Source organism: Pipistrellus hanaki (assembly GCF_964339955.1).
Source record: "Pipistrellus hanaki genome assembly, chromosome: 21".
NCBI classification, from domain to species: Eukaryota; Metazoa; Chordata; class Mammalia; order Chiroptera; family Vespertilionidae; genus Pipistrellus; species Pipistrellus hanaki.
In genome coordinates, this window is record NC_140523.1 from 5,655,484 (window position 1) to 5,670,238 (window position 14,755).

Sequence of the window (14,755 nt, forward strand, 5' to 3'; positions counted from 1 at the left end):
CGGGACTTCGCGCTGGGCCGCTGACCCCCCCGCCCCCCGCGGTCCCGGGAAGAGACGGTTACCACCACACCAGAGACCGGGGTCTCGATTGCATAGGTATGCAAGTTTAATCACTTTTTAAAACTTCTAACGTTATCTGTGTCCATTAAATAGAACCAACAATGCTGGGCCTGTTTAAATTACAAGGAAGGAGAGAGAGAGAGAAAAAAAAAAAAAATCACTGTGGACCAACCCAGTATCTTACAAAACCAGCCGGGCTGGCCACGAGGGGAGGGGAGGAGAGGGGGGCGGGGAGCGGGCACCCCTGGGCAGCTGGCTTGGGTGCCAGGAGGAGGGGGTTCGGGGGTGAGAAAGAAGAGGGCTCCCGAACAGAAGGAGACTGATTGTCCTAGTGGGAGGGGTGCAAAAGGCACGTCAGAAGAGCGGAACTCGGGGGGCTGGGTGGGCCGGGGGGTGGGGGGGCGGGCCGGGACAGTGCTCTCTCCACCAGGGCACAGTGTGGGAGGGGGCACGGCGCCACCTGCCCGCCCCTGGCACTTAGAGAACCGGTGACCCGTGAGCCCTCGGCTTGGCACGGCAGGCCCCATCTGAAACAGGACACCCGTCGCCCCTCCTACCGCGACCCCCATTTCCAAGGACCCCCCTGGGCAGCCTCCTCAGAACTTGGGGGGCTCAGCTACACCGCACTTTCCCAGCAACCTGCTGCAGCACCCCACACACACACACCTCTGGTGTCAGAGCAGCTGGGGAGGACAGCAGAGGGTGGAGAAGTGGGTGTGGGGAGATGGTGGTCCGGCTGCTGCCCCCATTAAAAAAATACAAAAAAAAAAAAAAAAAAATCAGCATCTAAAGTGAAATAATCACAGAGTGAAAATATATATATATATATATATATCCTCAAACGGCCCCTGAGATCCCCACAGGGGAAAGCAGCATTGGGCGGGAGGCGGGGGGGGAGGGGAGGCCGGCTGGGCCACCGTCCCTCCCCGACACCCACCCGGGGGCTCCGGGGCTGAGTGCCCACAGCCCACAGCCCGGGCAGCCCCGGGCTCAGAAAAAACAGGGACGTGGGCCCCGGCAGGAGGAGGGGGTGGTGGTCAGGACGCCGGCGTGGGGGGCTGGGCTGGGCCGGCCTCGCTCAGCGGGCAGCCAGCTGTGGTGAGCAGAGACACACACACACACATACACATGTGCGAGTGCGCACGCGCGCGCGCACACACACACACACACACACACACACACACGTGTGCGCACGCACCCGCACCCTGGAAGCACCTGCCTCGCCTTGGTCCCTTCCTTCCTTCCTTCCATCACTGCTTCTGCCTGAGGCTCATCGGAGGTGGGGGCGGTGTCGGGGATGCTCAAGCCCTTGAAGAGGTTGGCCTCCTCCTTCTCGTGTCCCTGGGTCAGCCTCCCTGCTGCCTGCTTGGGGACCGTTATTGCTTTAGACAGAGGGACCGGGAAGAAGCCAGAGCTGCGGCCGGGCCAGGAACCCCGAGGGGAGGGCCTCGTCCCCTCTCTGCCCCGCGGGGACCGCCGGCTGAGGCCTGGACGAGCTCGGGAAGCTGTCCTTAAGGTGTCGCTCCTCCCCTCGTGGAGAGGGTGCGGAGGGTGTGTGTGTGGGGGGCCCTCCCCTGCTCCCCCAGCTGGCCCTGGGCCCCCACCTCAGGCAGCCAGGAGGCCCAGGGGCGAGGTGGGAAGCCACCCCTGCTCCCAGGGGCCTCGCGCCAGCCGGGGCCCGAGCCCAGTCCGAGATACAAAAATACTTTGGTGAATTAAAAAGTGCCCGAGGAGGGGAGGGGCCTGGCGGCGGGGCGGGGGGCGGGGGCGGCGGCGGGCGCTCGTCAGAGGACACTCTGGTCCCTGATGAAGGTGGTCCTCTCGCCCCGGCCCTCGTCCTCCTCCGAGTCCGACGGGCACTCCTGCCAGGCCTCGGGGGGCAGCCCCTTGTAGGAGATGAGGCCGCGGTCCATGGTGTACACCTTGACCCCCCGGAAGCTGAAGCCGGAGCGCAGCTGCAGGACCAGGAAGACGGTGACGAAGACCAGGACGATGAAGGCGCAGCTGAGGCCGGCCACCACCTCGGGCAGGTGCGAGGGCAGCAGGCCGGCCCGGGGCCGTGGCTCCGCCTCCTCCGCCTCCTCGGGGGCCGGCGGGGTGGGCTGCGGCGGCGGCAGCGGCGGGGGCTGCTTCGGGGACTCGCGGCTGCTCTGGCTCTGCCGGGAGCACACCTGCTCCAGGGGGTCCAGGAAGAAGTGGCCGGGGCAGCTGAGGCAGTCCGTGGGCGCCGGCCCCCGGCAGGTGGCGCACGACGGGTGGCAGGGGGCGCAGACGCTGGCGCGGATGGGCTCCACGCCGTTCTCGGCGCTGTAGTGCGTGCTGAGGGCTTGCGGGGCGAAGCCGTCGGGGCAGCGCTGGACGCAGCTCTTCTCGTGCAGGGAGAAGCCTTCCTCGCACACTGCCGGGCGGGAGGGGCGGCGGGTGAGGCCGGGGACCTGGCCCCGCAGCCCCCCGGAGCTCCCAGCCCCAGCACTGCCACCCCACGGGACACAGCACCCCCTCAGACCCCCTTTCCTCCCGTGTTCCCCGAGCCTCGGGCCCCAGACCCGGCGGCGCCCATCACTGACCCACACAGGCCTGGCTGGGCGTGAGCGTCCTGCAGCCGCTGCTCTCGGGCGGCGTGGGGGGCGCCTCGGGCGCCGTGCCGTACAACACGAGGGTGAACTTGGTCAGCGTACCTATTCCAGGCGGAGGAGGAGGCCAGGGTGAGCGGGACGGGGACCCCACGGGGACCCTGGCTCTCCCGCTGCACCCCCTGCCCTCGAGTGCCCCCCTCCCCCCGTACCGTAGTTGTTCGCTTCGCTGGTGTTCTCAATCTCCAGGACCCACTCGCCGGAGGGGTCCTCGTCCCAGGAGTGGGTTGTCATGAAGGCCCAGTCGTTGAACCCATCTGCCGAGTAGTCGTGTGGCCTGGGGGGGGGGGGGGGGGGGAGAGGGGGGCGGGGTGCACACAGCTGTCTCAAGCCCGGGGGGGAACCCCAGCCGGGAGCCCCAAACCCCAAACCCACCGCACACCCTCCCCCTCCCCCCCCGCCGCAGGGCTGGCGATGACTGCTGGCCCTGACTCCCATCCGGCCAGATATTCTTAACCGGAAGTTTCTGGAAATGTGTGCGCAGGCACACAGATGTGGCATTTGGTGGGTGGAATCGGGGATTCCTGCAATAAGGACCAGGGGTCTTCAAATTACGGCCCGCGGGCCACATGCGGCCCGCAGAGGAGTCTGATCCGGCCCGCCAGGTTTTTTGGGCAGTGAGCGCAGCTGAGGTGTTACAGTAGGAATTAGTAGTTCATATAGTCCGGCCCTCCAGCTCTCTGAGGGACCGTGATCTGGCCCCCACTTTAAAAAGTTTGAGGACCCCTGAATAAGGACGGTCCCCCCGGACAAAACCATCCCTGCCAGAATGCCAGCAGGGGGCGCACTCGGTGACCATGAGGACTAGGTGAGTGAATGAGTGAGTGAGTGAATGAGTGAATGCGTGTGGGCCTGCGGGGAGGACGGGCCAGGCAGGGGGCAGGGCAGGCACCTGGCGGCCAGCAGGGTGGAGCGGGTGCCCATGGGGCTGACCAGGTGGATGGCCAGGTCCCCCCGGCGGTTGTAGGACAGCGTGAGGCGGGCCTGCGCGTGCTCCAGCCGCGTGATGTGGCCGGCCTCGCCCAGGCAGGCGGTCACCGTCTTCCGGACCTCCAGCCGCTTCCCGATGTCCCTGAGCAGAGAGCACCGGGGGGAGGAGTCCCTCAGCTGAGCCCGGAGGGGCCCGAGGGCCCCCCGCCCCGCCCCCCAGCCAAGCCCCAGGCCTCACCGGGGCTCGGCGAGGATGTCGATGGTGCACTTGCGCTGGGGGGCCACCGTGGTCCAGTTCTGGGCCAAGGCCACCATGGCACCGGCGTCCAGCAGCCCGTAGCCGTAGGAGTGGCTCACTGCGGGGGAGGGGAGGTGGGGTCAGCACAGAGCGCCCCCCGCCGGCCCCCAATCCCGCCGCCCCACCCCGGGCCACCCCATCCTCACCTTTCCGGCCCACCCCATTGGTGGCCCAGTCGTTAGCGTTGAGGTGTGCTGGCTTTGAGGTCTGCACCACCAGGTGCTGCATGTCCCGCCAGGTGAGGTTCTTACTGCAAAGGAGGGAGGGAGAGGCGGGGCTGGGTCTCTGGGCGCCGGAGAGACACGGGGCTGCCCTGCAGGGGGCGCCGCACGAACGTTCCCCTTGCGCTCCCACCGCTTACTTGGCCTCCAGGGTGAGAGCGATGATGCCAGCTGCCAGGGGGGCGGAGGCCGAGGTGCCCGTATGAGACTCGGTGCACTTCTGCCGCAAGTCAGTGGTCACCTGCCAGGGGCAACGGGGGCGTTGGGCACGTGGTGGGTGGAGGCCAGAGCGGCCGCCTGCCTGCCCGCCCTCCCTCTCCTACAGGCCCTGAGCCCACGGGGGGTGGTGAGCCAGGGCCAGTCCATGTCCCAGGGCTGCCCTGCTGGGGACAGGCCAATGCTGGACTCTTGCCCAGCCTCCCAGGGAACACGGGGATTGCACCAGGGGCCGGAGATCATTAAGAGCAACGATTGGCCCTGGCCCGTGTGGCTCAGTGGATAGAGAGTCAGCCTCAGGACTGAGGGGGGGTCGCGGGTTTGATTCTGATCGAGGACACGGGCCCAGGTTGCAGTCTCCATCTCCAGGAGGGGGTGTGCAGGAGGCAGCCGATCCGTGATTCTCTCTCATCACTGATGTTTCTCTCTCTTTTCTCCCTTTCCTTTCCTCGCTGAAATCAATTAAAAGAATACACTTAAAAAGAAAAGAAAACGAGCCGAAACCGTTTTGGCTCAGTGGATGGAAGGTCCCAGGTTCGACTCCGGTCAAGGGCATGTACATTGACTGTGGGCACATTCCCGGTGGGGGGCGGGGGGGGTGCAGGAGGCAGCTGTCGATGTTTCTCTCTCATCGATGTTTCTAGCTCTCTGTACCTCTACCTTCCTCTCTGTAAAAAATCAATAAAATATATTTTAAAAAAAAAAAGAATACATTTAAAAAACAAAAAGAAACCCGACTGTTTTTAGGAAGAGTCTGCTCTCGGGGGCTCCACGGCCCCAGGAGTCTGAGCGAGCCCCCCGACACCCACACCAGACGCAGGAGCCACTGCCACCAGCCATGCGCGTGCGTGCGTGCATGCGGGTGGGAGGCAGATGGGTCTGGGCAGAGCTGGCAGGCGGCCCGCTCCCCGGCGCCCTCGGGCGAGACTCACAATCTGCTTCTCGTTCTGGTTGCCGCTGCTGTAGGTGGTGGCCAGCGTGGAGGAGCAGGCCTCGCTGTACCAGGGCACGTTGCCGAACTGCGTGGCACTGCTGATGGACAGCGTGTAGATGCTGTTGGTGTAGCCGTCGCAGTTGCAGCTGTCGTGCTCCCGGCCCCCGTTCCCCGAGGCCCAGACGAAGATGGAGCCCAGCCCCCCGCGGCCCTGTGGACAGGGGGGGACGGGGTCACTGGGGAACGGGCCTTGGGAGGGAGGGAGGGAGGGAGGGGCCTTGGCAGGAAGAGACGCAGCTGGAGATGGGGAAGGCTGGGGCCTCCTTCTCAGAGACCCCCTGCCCGCCGCCCCAGATGCCCCTGGTGGGTTACTAGGTAAACATGCCCGGATGTCTGTCTGTGCACAGATCAACAGGACACCTGGACCACCAGAGGCTCAGAGCGGCGGTTCCGGGGGGTGGCATGATGGGTAATTTTAATTTGCTTTTTCTCTTTTTCTGTCCTTCTAGTCTCCGAACGTTTTAATAAACATGCTCTGTGTACAATTAAAACGGAGCCCCAGCCGAAACCGGTTTGGCTCAGTGGATAGAGTGTCAGCCTGCAGACTGAAGGGTCCCGGGTTCGATTCCGATCAAGGGCACGTACTCTGGGTTGCGGGCACATCCCCAGTGGGGGGTGTGCAAGAGGCAGCTGATCGATGTTTCTCTCTCTCTCTCTCCCTTCCTCTCTGTAAAAAGTCAATAAGATACTTTTTTTTCCTTAAATTGAGCCCCAAAGCAAACAAACAGAAACGGGAAAGCACGAGGGAGAAGGCCGTGGGGAGCAGAGCGCCCTCACCTGGCTGACACCCCGGAAGAAGGCCTCCTCGGCGAGGCGGGCCGGCCCGTCCACGGTCTTGCCGTCATCCTCGGGGCCCCAGCTGGCGCTGTAGATGTGGATGTGGTTGGGGTTCAGGCCCAGCGAGCGTGCCTCGACCGCGTCTGTCACCTCACCATCCAGCATGCGCACCCCTGGCCACAAGGGGGGGGGAGGGAGGCTGCATGGGTCCCGCGGCCGGGGGCGCCCGGAGCACCCCCGCCCTGCACCCGGAGGATGGGCAGGGAGGAGGAGGAGAGGCTGCGCAGGGAGACCCGGGGCCCGAACTCCCGCACCTGCCTCTTCCTCTCAAAGACCAGACCCGGGGAGAGGGGAGGGAGAGAACGTTCTGGATCAGGCTCTGGGTCCCCATGTAAGGACTCGGAAAGGATGGTGAGGAAGGAGGGAGACTCCTGCTAAGAGACACTCACCCACCCCAGCCCAGGGCCTCCAGCACTGGGGGTTCGGCTCACTGAGTCGCTAAGAGCCGTCTAAGGATTAGCCATGTGGCCACAAGGACCCAGGTGGGAAAATGGGACAGAGAAAAACCCCACCCAGAGGGACCCCCCCCCAAAGACAGGGGGGTGCCCCCAAGGCCCACACCCACCTCCAATGCGGGCGTTGTAGGCCACCCCTACGCCACAGACGCCGTTGTTGGCCACGGCGGCCACCTCGCCCGCACACCGGGTACCATGCCTGCCGGGGCCGAGAGCACAGCGTCAGTGTGGACTAGGGGTGTCGAACTCAATCAGAGAAGGGGCCAAAATCTAAAATCCAGCCTAAATCGCGGGCCGAATGGATTACTGAACAGTCATAAACTGACAATGTCATAAACTGACAGCGGAGTGCAGTGATGACAGCGCGGTGCGGGCCACATTGCAAGGCCTGGCGGGCTGGATTTGGCCCGCGGGCCTTGTGTTTGACACATGTGGTGTGGACAGAGCAGAAAGGTCACCGAGCCCCTCCACCCATGACCCTGGTCCCACGTGGGAGCGCAGTCCCCTGCCAGCCCCTCCGCCTGGGCTGTGGCCAGACCCTCCCTCCCCCAGGGCCCCAGCAGGCCCCGGACGGACGGCAGGAGAGACACACGTTGTCAGGGGAGCACACGTCTGCACGGGGAGGAGGGAGGCAGAGGCCCGGGGCCGCGGCTTCTGACCTGTTGTCGTTCATCTGCGTGTACCGCGGCTGCGGGTCAGGGTCCTGGTCGTTGACGTCGAAACTGGCCCCCGGGTCCTGGCGGGGAAAGACATGGCGGCCGTCAGGGGCAGCCCAGCCGGGCGGGCGGGGCCAGGGGAGGACTGCCCCCCCGGACGCCCCCGCGGGCGGCGCGGCCCCCTCCCCCGCCTGCTCACATAGTTGCCTGCCAAGTCCGGGTGGTTCTTCTCGATGCCGTCGTCCAGGATGGAGACCACGATGCCGCGCCCCGTGTAGCCCTGGGCCCAGGCCTCCTTCACGTTCAGGTCCCGCTGCGTGAGGCCCGACTGTGGGGACACCCGCCCCCGGCACCCGGCGCTTAGGAGATGCGGTGAACGGTGTGTGTGTGTGTGTGTGTGTGTGTGTGTGTGTGTGTGTGTGACGTTAGGGTGCCCGGGAGAGTTCCCTTCGCCATCCCAGCGCCGCCTCCTCCACCCACGGCTGCTCCCGTAACGATGGCACAGCTGGCTGTCTGGGCTCCACGGACTTGTGTTAAAGAACTGTGGGAGCCCTGGCCGCTGTGGCTCAGTGGATAGAGCGCCGGCCTGCGGACTGGAAGGTCCCAGGTTCGATTCTGGTCAAGGGCATGTACCTTGGTTGCAGGCACATCCCCAGTGGGGTGTGTGTGTGTGTGTGTGTGTGTGTGTGCAAGAGGCAGGTGATCAATGATTCTCTCTCATCGATGTTTCTAACTCTCTATCCCTCTCTGTAAAAAAAAAAAAAATCAATAAAATATACAACAACAACAACAAAAACCAACCTCTGGGAGCCCTGGCCGGTGTGGCTCAGTGGATAGAGCGTCAGCCTGAGCACTGAAGGGCACTGGGTTCAATTCCCAGTCAAGGGCACATGCCTGGGTTGCGGGCTCGAGCCCCAGCTGGGGTGGTGCAGGAGGCAGCCGATCAATGATTCTCGCTCATCACTGATGTTTCTATCTCTCCCTTCCTCTCTGAAATCAATAAAAACATACTTTTTTTTAAAAAAAGGTATGGTTGCCGAAACCGGTGTGGCTCGGTGGATAGAGCGATGGCCTGAGGACTGTGAGGTCCTAGGTTCGATTCCAGTCAGGGGCGTGTGCCTTGGTTGTGGGCACATCCCCAGTGGGGGGGGTGTGCAGGAGGCAGCTGATCAATGTTTCTAACTTTCTCTCCCTCTTCCTTTCTCTCTGTAAAAAAAAAAAAAAAAAAAAAAAATCGGTAAAATATATTATTACTTGGTTGCCAAATATATTATTACTTGGTTGCACATCCCCAGTGGGGGGTGTGCAAGAGGACAGCTGATCAATGTTTCTCTCTCATCGATGTTTCTCTCTCTTCCTCTCTGTAAAAAAAATCAATAAAATATATATTGAAATAATAATAATAAAAAGTATGGTTTACCTTAAAGAAACAAACAAACAAACAAAAACACACCTCTGGGAGGGAACCCCAAAGCATAGCGGGGAAGGTTAGGGCGAGGGTGCTCAGCAGACGGAAAGAGGAAGAATGAGGGGGGGGACCCAGAGCCTAAGCAAGCCACGCACCAGGTACCACTGCTGGGGGAACTTGGGGTCCGTGGGCTCCAGGTACAGGTCGCGCTTGGTCCGCCGCTTTGCCACCTGCTGCTCCAGCCACTGGACCTGCGCGGAGGACGGGGGCGAGGGAGCCGGTGTGGGTGCCCGAGCGGGGGTGGGGGGTGGAGGAGGGGGGGGAGGAAGGAAAGGGCGGGGCGGCACTCACTTGGGGCTCCCTCTGCAGCCGGCTGTGCCGCAGGCGGTGAGGCGACAGGGAGCGCTTGGTCACGGCCCGGTGCCAGAAGTGGTAATAGTCGCCGAAGATCTGCAACCCAGCGGGGAGGGGTGGCGGAGCTGTCCATCTGCCAGTCCCCGGGGAGGTGGGGGGTGGGGCGGGGTGGGCACCGGGCTTCCGGGGAGCCACACCCTGGCAGGGCGTGGCGGGCACCTGCCCAGGATGCAGCAAGAAGGTGCAGAGGGCAGAGGGGGGGGTGCCCCCGGCCTGGGGCACACGGGGTTCTCTGAGCAACCGAGGCCAGAAGCCCAGGGGCAGGGCAAGCTGGGAACGTGCCCCCTCGAGAAGACAGGCCCCAGTGCCAGAGCCCTGCCCTCCCCGCCCCCCAAAGGTCCTGGCAGTAAGAACACCTACCTGGCCCTGGTTGAGGAAGCCATGCTTGCGCGCCAGGCGGTCGGCCACGGCCGGGCCTCCGGAGATGTGCACGGCCCAGGTGTTGGTGAAGACCTGCTGCTGGCCCTGGGCATCAGCCGCCAGCAGGACCAGGGGTCCCGCTGCTGCTATCACCCATAGCAACCAGGGCCTCAGCTCCATGGGGGGACAGGGGACTGGGACCGCAGAGCCCTCGCCTCCTCGGCCTGGTCACAGGGCCGCGGCTCCCACGTGCCTACGACGACGCTCTGCCTGTGGCCCGGGGCTGGCTGGCGGGGGCATGGGGCCGAGACGGGCAGGGCTGTGGCGGGAGGACGCGGGCTGCAGGCTCTTGAGAGGGACGAGGGAGGAAAGAAAGGGGGAGAGAGTGAGGCCCTCCACAGCCACGGGCTCAAACTCCTTACCCACACGTGCAGGCCTCCGGGCGCGGCCTTGGGGGAAGAGGCGTGAACACCAGCCCCCAAGGTCAGCCCGCGAGGCAGGCAGACGGACCCCTCCACACACACACACACACACACACACACACACACACACACGCAGCTCCCGAGCCTCTCTCCACGCAAGAACACGCAAGTGGGACGGAGAACATCGAGGCTTGAGTCACTGGGGATGAGAGCAGCTACATAAACGCTCGCCAGAATCGAAGCAGAAAAGGATGGGCTGTACAAAGCAGCGCGCACAAGTGATTCCATTTTGTCTTCAAAAAAAACTATTTATACAACACGTATGTTTATAGAGAGAGCCACAAAACAAAGTCTGGCAGACACACGCTGAAACGTTAACAATGCCCCTCTCAAAATGGGGAGGTCGACGACGAAGGAACTGTGTTTTCTCCTTTGTGTCACTGATTTTGCTTTCCCAAATTGCCAGGTATGTTTTATATAAAGGAATAGGATGTTGGCGTTTTAAAAGTTTCTACCAAGTTCACTGGGGTTTCCTGGTTCGGCACAGCAGCCCCAGCCCCCCGAGTTACCTTGTCAAGAGGGAGAAATATTGATGAGCCCACGTGGGAGGGGGGTTTGGCCGGGGGTAAAGAAATATTGATGAGCCCACGTGGGAGGGGGGTTTGGCCGGGGGTAAAGAAATATTGATGAGCCCACGTGGGAGGGGGGTTTGGCCGGGGGTAAAGAAATATTGATGAGCCCACGTGGGAGGGGGGTTTGGCCGGGGGTAAAGAAATATTGATGAGCCCACGTGGGAGGGGGGGTTTGGCCGGGGGTAAAGAAATATTGATGAGCCCACGTGGGAGGGGGGTTTGGCCGGGGGTAAAGAAATATTGATGAGCCCACGTGGGAGGGGGGTTTGGCCGGGGGTAAAGAAATATTGATGAGCCCACGTGGGAGGGGGGTTTGGCCGGGGGTAAAGAAATATTGATGAGCCCACGTGGGAGGGGGGTTTGGCCGGGGGTAAAGAAATATTGATGAGCCCACGTGGGAGGGGGGTTTGGCCGGGGGTAAAGAAATATTGATGAGCCCACGTGGGAGGGGGGTTTGGCCGGGGGTAAAGAAATATTGATGAGCCCACGTGGGAGGGGGGTTTGGCCGGGGGTAAAGAAATATTGATGAGCCCACGTGGGAGGGGGGTTTGGCCGGGGGTAAAGAAATATTGATGAGCCCACGTGGGAGGGGGGTTTGGCCGGGGGTAAAGAAATATTGATGAGCCCACGTGGGAGGGGGGTTTGGCCGGGGGTAAAGAAATATTGATGAGCCCACGTGGGAGGGGGGTTTGGCCGGGGGTAAGGGCAGGGATCTCCATGGACCCTCGGCCAACATCAAAGTCAAGGGCCCAGATTCCTTCTTCCTGCTTCCTGGGGAATGCTGGGGCTGCCCAGCCCCATGTCCCCCTGGGCCTGGAGGTCGCCAGCAGCCCTCCCCCGCCCCCCCCCCCCCCCCCCCCGCTCCTCCCACGCCCACCAGCCTTTCGCAATCCCGGCAAGCGGGCAGCCAGGGCAAACACTGGCTGCCGAGCCAGGGGCACCAAGGTGAGGCTGAATCAATAGGCCCCGTGTTGTTGTTCCTCCTTCAGCAAACAGACAGGGGGGACCTCTCTGCCCAGGGCCACATAACTGTCCCCGCAGAGGGCCCCTAAGTACCCAGAAGCCAGCCACATGGGGGGGGGGGGGGAGCCAGGGGAGCTCCCTGTGGGGCTGCGGAAGGTGTCCTCTCTCGGTGCCAGGGCCTGCCCACAGGGCCCAGGATGCCCTCCTAAGGCCCGGCGCCACAGGAGGCCACTCTGCCAGAAGCTCCCTGCTCCCCGAGGGCTTACCCCTGAGAACCCACCGCTTCTCCAGGGCTGCCCTCAGCCAAGACCGGCCTCCGTCCTCGCCGCCCCTGAGGCAGCCCCACCACGCAGGCCAGGCCGGGGGGCCTCGGGCTATTCCTGGCGTATTTTCAGTTCCACACCAAAATAACCTGACAGCTGATGGCGGGCGGCGTCCACCACCCAGCTCCTCACCGGGTAGGGTCAAAGTCCAAACGGCTCCCGGGACAGGCTCAGGAGCCACAGACTGAGGTCCCAGGTTCCAGAAAGCTGGTCTAAGCAACGGCCGGACAGCCAGACCCCCAGAGGCCAAGGGACCCCAATATTCACAGGGGATATTGGGGTTCTGGGGACAGGTGGGAAAGAGGCCTCTTCTCCCCGTCTTGCCACCACGATAGCTGCCTCCTGGAGTCCAGGTGTCACACAAAGACACCCCCCACCCCCCACAGCAGCGCTGTGAGCCCTGCTGCTGGAACCCCCACCCTCAGACGGGGTTCATTTGGGTCGCGCCCAAGTTCCGGCAGGCAGACCGGGGATGGAGCGAGCGAGCGAGCGAGCGAGCGGCAGCTGCTCGGCGTTAGAGGTGATTAACCAACTATTTAATTACCTTGCAGCACCCGGAAAGAAAACAGGCGCTGACGAACAGTCCCCAAGCTAGGGCGTGCTCGCAGCGGGGACCACAGAAGGGGGGGGGGTTCAGCTTCCACAGAGCCCCGACACTCCCCTTCTGCCCCCCCAGACAGCCCTGCCTCAGCATCCCGGAGGGAGCCGGGGGGGCCCCCCCACTTCCCAAAAGACCAGGCGCTGAGAACAATGAATGAATGGGCTTCTCTCCCCGCCCCCACCCCCACCCCAGACTCTGACTCACCCCGAGTCCCAGTTCGTGCTGTTTCGAGCCTCCCGTGATGCCCTCACATGGGAGTCCGGCTCCCGGCTGTGGCCGGGGAGAGAGAGAGAGAGCCGTGGGTGCTCTTCCTGGCGGCTGTGTGCTCCCTTTTCCCAGCCCCGGGAATCCCTGGAAACGGATAGCCCCTCCGAAGCACCCACACCGAACCTGCCCCCGGGTCCGGTCCGGCCGCTGTCTGCCAGGCGCTGGGGGTCTGGCGCGGGCCGGGCTGCCCGGGGGAAACCTGATCCCGGCTCTCCTTCCGGTCTCTCCCACCAGGCCAGGTCCTGTTACACACCCTGCCGGGCTCCCCTGAAATGGTGACCGCCAGGCCCTGCTCCGCTCACTCTTAAGCTGTGTGATCTTAGATAAGTCACTTCCTCTCTCTGAGCCTCAGTTTCCTCGGTGGTGAAAACTGCCAGCCAAGAGATTTTTCAAACTTTTTTTTTCTAAAGCCACAGAATCCTTGAAGGGGGGGGAGGGAGGGAGAGGGGAGAAATCAAATCATCAAATCTTACACGTGGAAGCCCAGGGTAGCAGATAGTCAGAGAGTAGCCCTGGGGCCACTTGGGGCTGAGCAGGCTCAGGCTCAACGCCTCTCCTGGCCGTGTCCACACCTGGCCACAGCTGCCGGGCCCGGCTAGGCCACATCGCCGGTGTCCACGTCCCAGAGAATTCCAACACCCTCCTCCCTCCCTCCTCCCGGGAAAGCGGGGCCGGAGGGAGCCGGGGGAAGAGGAAGCAGGGACGGAGGGAGAGCAGGTCCCGACCTGACCGCCGGCTGTCAGACCTGTCCCGCAGCCCGGCAGGCAGGCAGGCAGGCAGGCAGGCGGGCGGGCCTCCCCTCCGTCCGGGGCGGCCAGGCCTCGGCGGGAGGCAGCCCAGCACCTACCTCCGGTCGCCGCGGGTCCCGCACCTGAGTCTCCGGCTGCCCAGGTGTGCGGGGCGGGCGGGGCGAGGCCAGACCAAGCCGGGTCCACCCCCCGCCCCCCAACAGCAGCTCCTCCTCCTCCTCCTGCCCCGGCTCGGAGGAGGCGAGCCGGGGGCGGCCCCTGGGGCCCGGCGGCGGGGCGGGAGGAGGGGGGCCGCCGGCGCCTCTGGAATCCCCTCCCCATCCCGCCCCGGCGGCCCCGCGGCGCTCGCTCCCGGGGTCAGAGGGCTCGCCCGGCCCCAGCGGAAAAGTACCGACGCGGCCAGGCCGGGCCCCGCGCGCGCGCCCGGGGGAGGGGGCCGCCTCTCCAGCGCGGCCCGGCCCGCGGCTCCCCGGCTGCCCGGCTCCCAGGCCCCCCGCACGATCGCCGCTTACCTCGGGGAGCCCGGGCGGGGAAACTTTTCCCGGGCGATCGCCGCGGCGGGCTCGGGCGCCCTCGGCCGAGCGGAGAGCCCGGCGGGGCGGCGGGGCCTGAGCTCCGCGCGCTCCCCGCGCTCCCCGCGCCCGGCAGCGGCGTCACCGCGCGGAGGCGGGCGGCGCGGCCGGCGGCGGCGAGGAGGGCAGGGCTCGGCCTGGGCTCGGGCTCCGGCGCGGAGGGCGGGGGAGGGGAGGGGAGCAGCGGCCGGGCCGCGGGCGGCGCGGCGGCTTGTTTACTCCGGCCGCTGTCAGCGGCTGCGGCGGCCCCGGCTCCTCCTCCTCCGCCGCCTCCTCCGCCGCCGCCGCCGCCGCCGCGCCCCTCCCCCCGCGCGGCGCCACCTCCGCGCTCCGGGCCGCCCCGCCGCCGCCCAGGCCGCCCGGCCCCCGGCCGAGGCCCCGCAGCCTCCCCGGGATGGCGGGGCGGAGACGGGCTTGGCGATCGCCACGCCATCGCGGGCTCCGGGGGCAGCCCCCGGGCCCCCCGCTGCCCCCGCGCCCCGGCTCCGCTCTCCGCGCCGCGGGCTCCTCCGGCCGGAGGCGCCGGGACCTGCAAACCCTGGGCCTGGGCCGGGCAGGGCTGGAGGAGTTCATCTGGGAGCCCAGAGGCGGCTGGATGGTGGGGGGAACCGGCCCTCACACACCCCCGCCCCCCACTTGCCGCTCCTGAGCCGCGAGGTTGTTTTTTTTTTTTTTTTTTTTTAATATATTTTGATTTTTTTACAGAGAGGAAAAGAGAGGGACAGAGAGCTAGAAACATCCATG

The 14,755-nt window shown here is 64.7% G+C and overlaps 1 protein-coding gene across 3 annotated transcripts; it reads right to left on the bottom strand.

The window, feature by feature from the left end:
• Positions 1-82: 82 nt before the first annotated feature.
• FURIN (furin, paired basic amino acid cleaving enzyme) lies at positions 83-14,256 on the bottom strand. Of its 3 annotated transcripts, none has more exons than XM_084869106.1 (16): positions 13,952-14,256; positions 9,483-9,830; positions 9,060-9,158; positions 8,864-8,959; positions 7,500-7,628; positions 7,304-7,380; positions 6,755-6,843; positions 6,130-6,302; positions 5,291-5,503; positions 4,283-4,383; positions 4,068-4,171; positions 3,862-3,979; positions 3,586-3,765; positions 2,846-2,970; positions 2,632-2,738; positions 83-2,458 (listed from the first exon to the last, which is right to left on the bottom strand). In XM_084869106.1, the coding sequence occupies exons 2-16, from the start codon at positions 9,660-9,662 to the stop codon at positions 1,445-1,447; spliced, it is 2,805 nt and encodes a 934-aa protein (XP_084725232.1). In that variant the 5' UTR covers positions 9,663-9,830; positions 13,952-14,256; the 3' UTR covers positions 83-1,444. The 3 variants fall into 3 exon arrangements, with proteins under 3 accessions (XP_084725232.1, XP_084725230.1, XP_084725231.1); XM_084869104.1 differs by having other exon boundaries at positions 1,707-2,458; positions 2,628-2,738; positions 13,952-14,253; XM_084869105.1 differs by lacking the exon at positions 13,952-14,256 and adding an exon at positions 13,538-13,671 and having other exon boundaries at positions 1,707-2,458; positions 2,628-2,738.
• Positions 14,257-14,755: the final 499 nt, after the last annotated feature.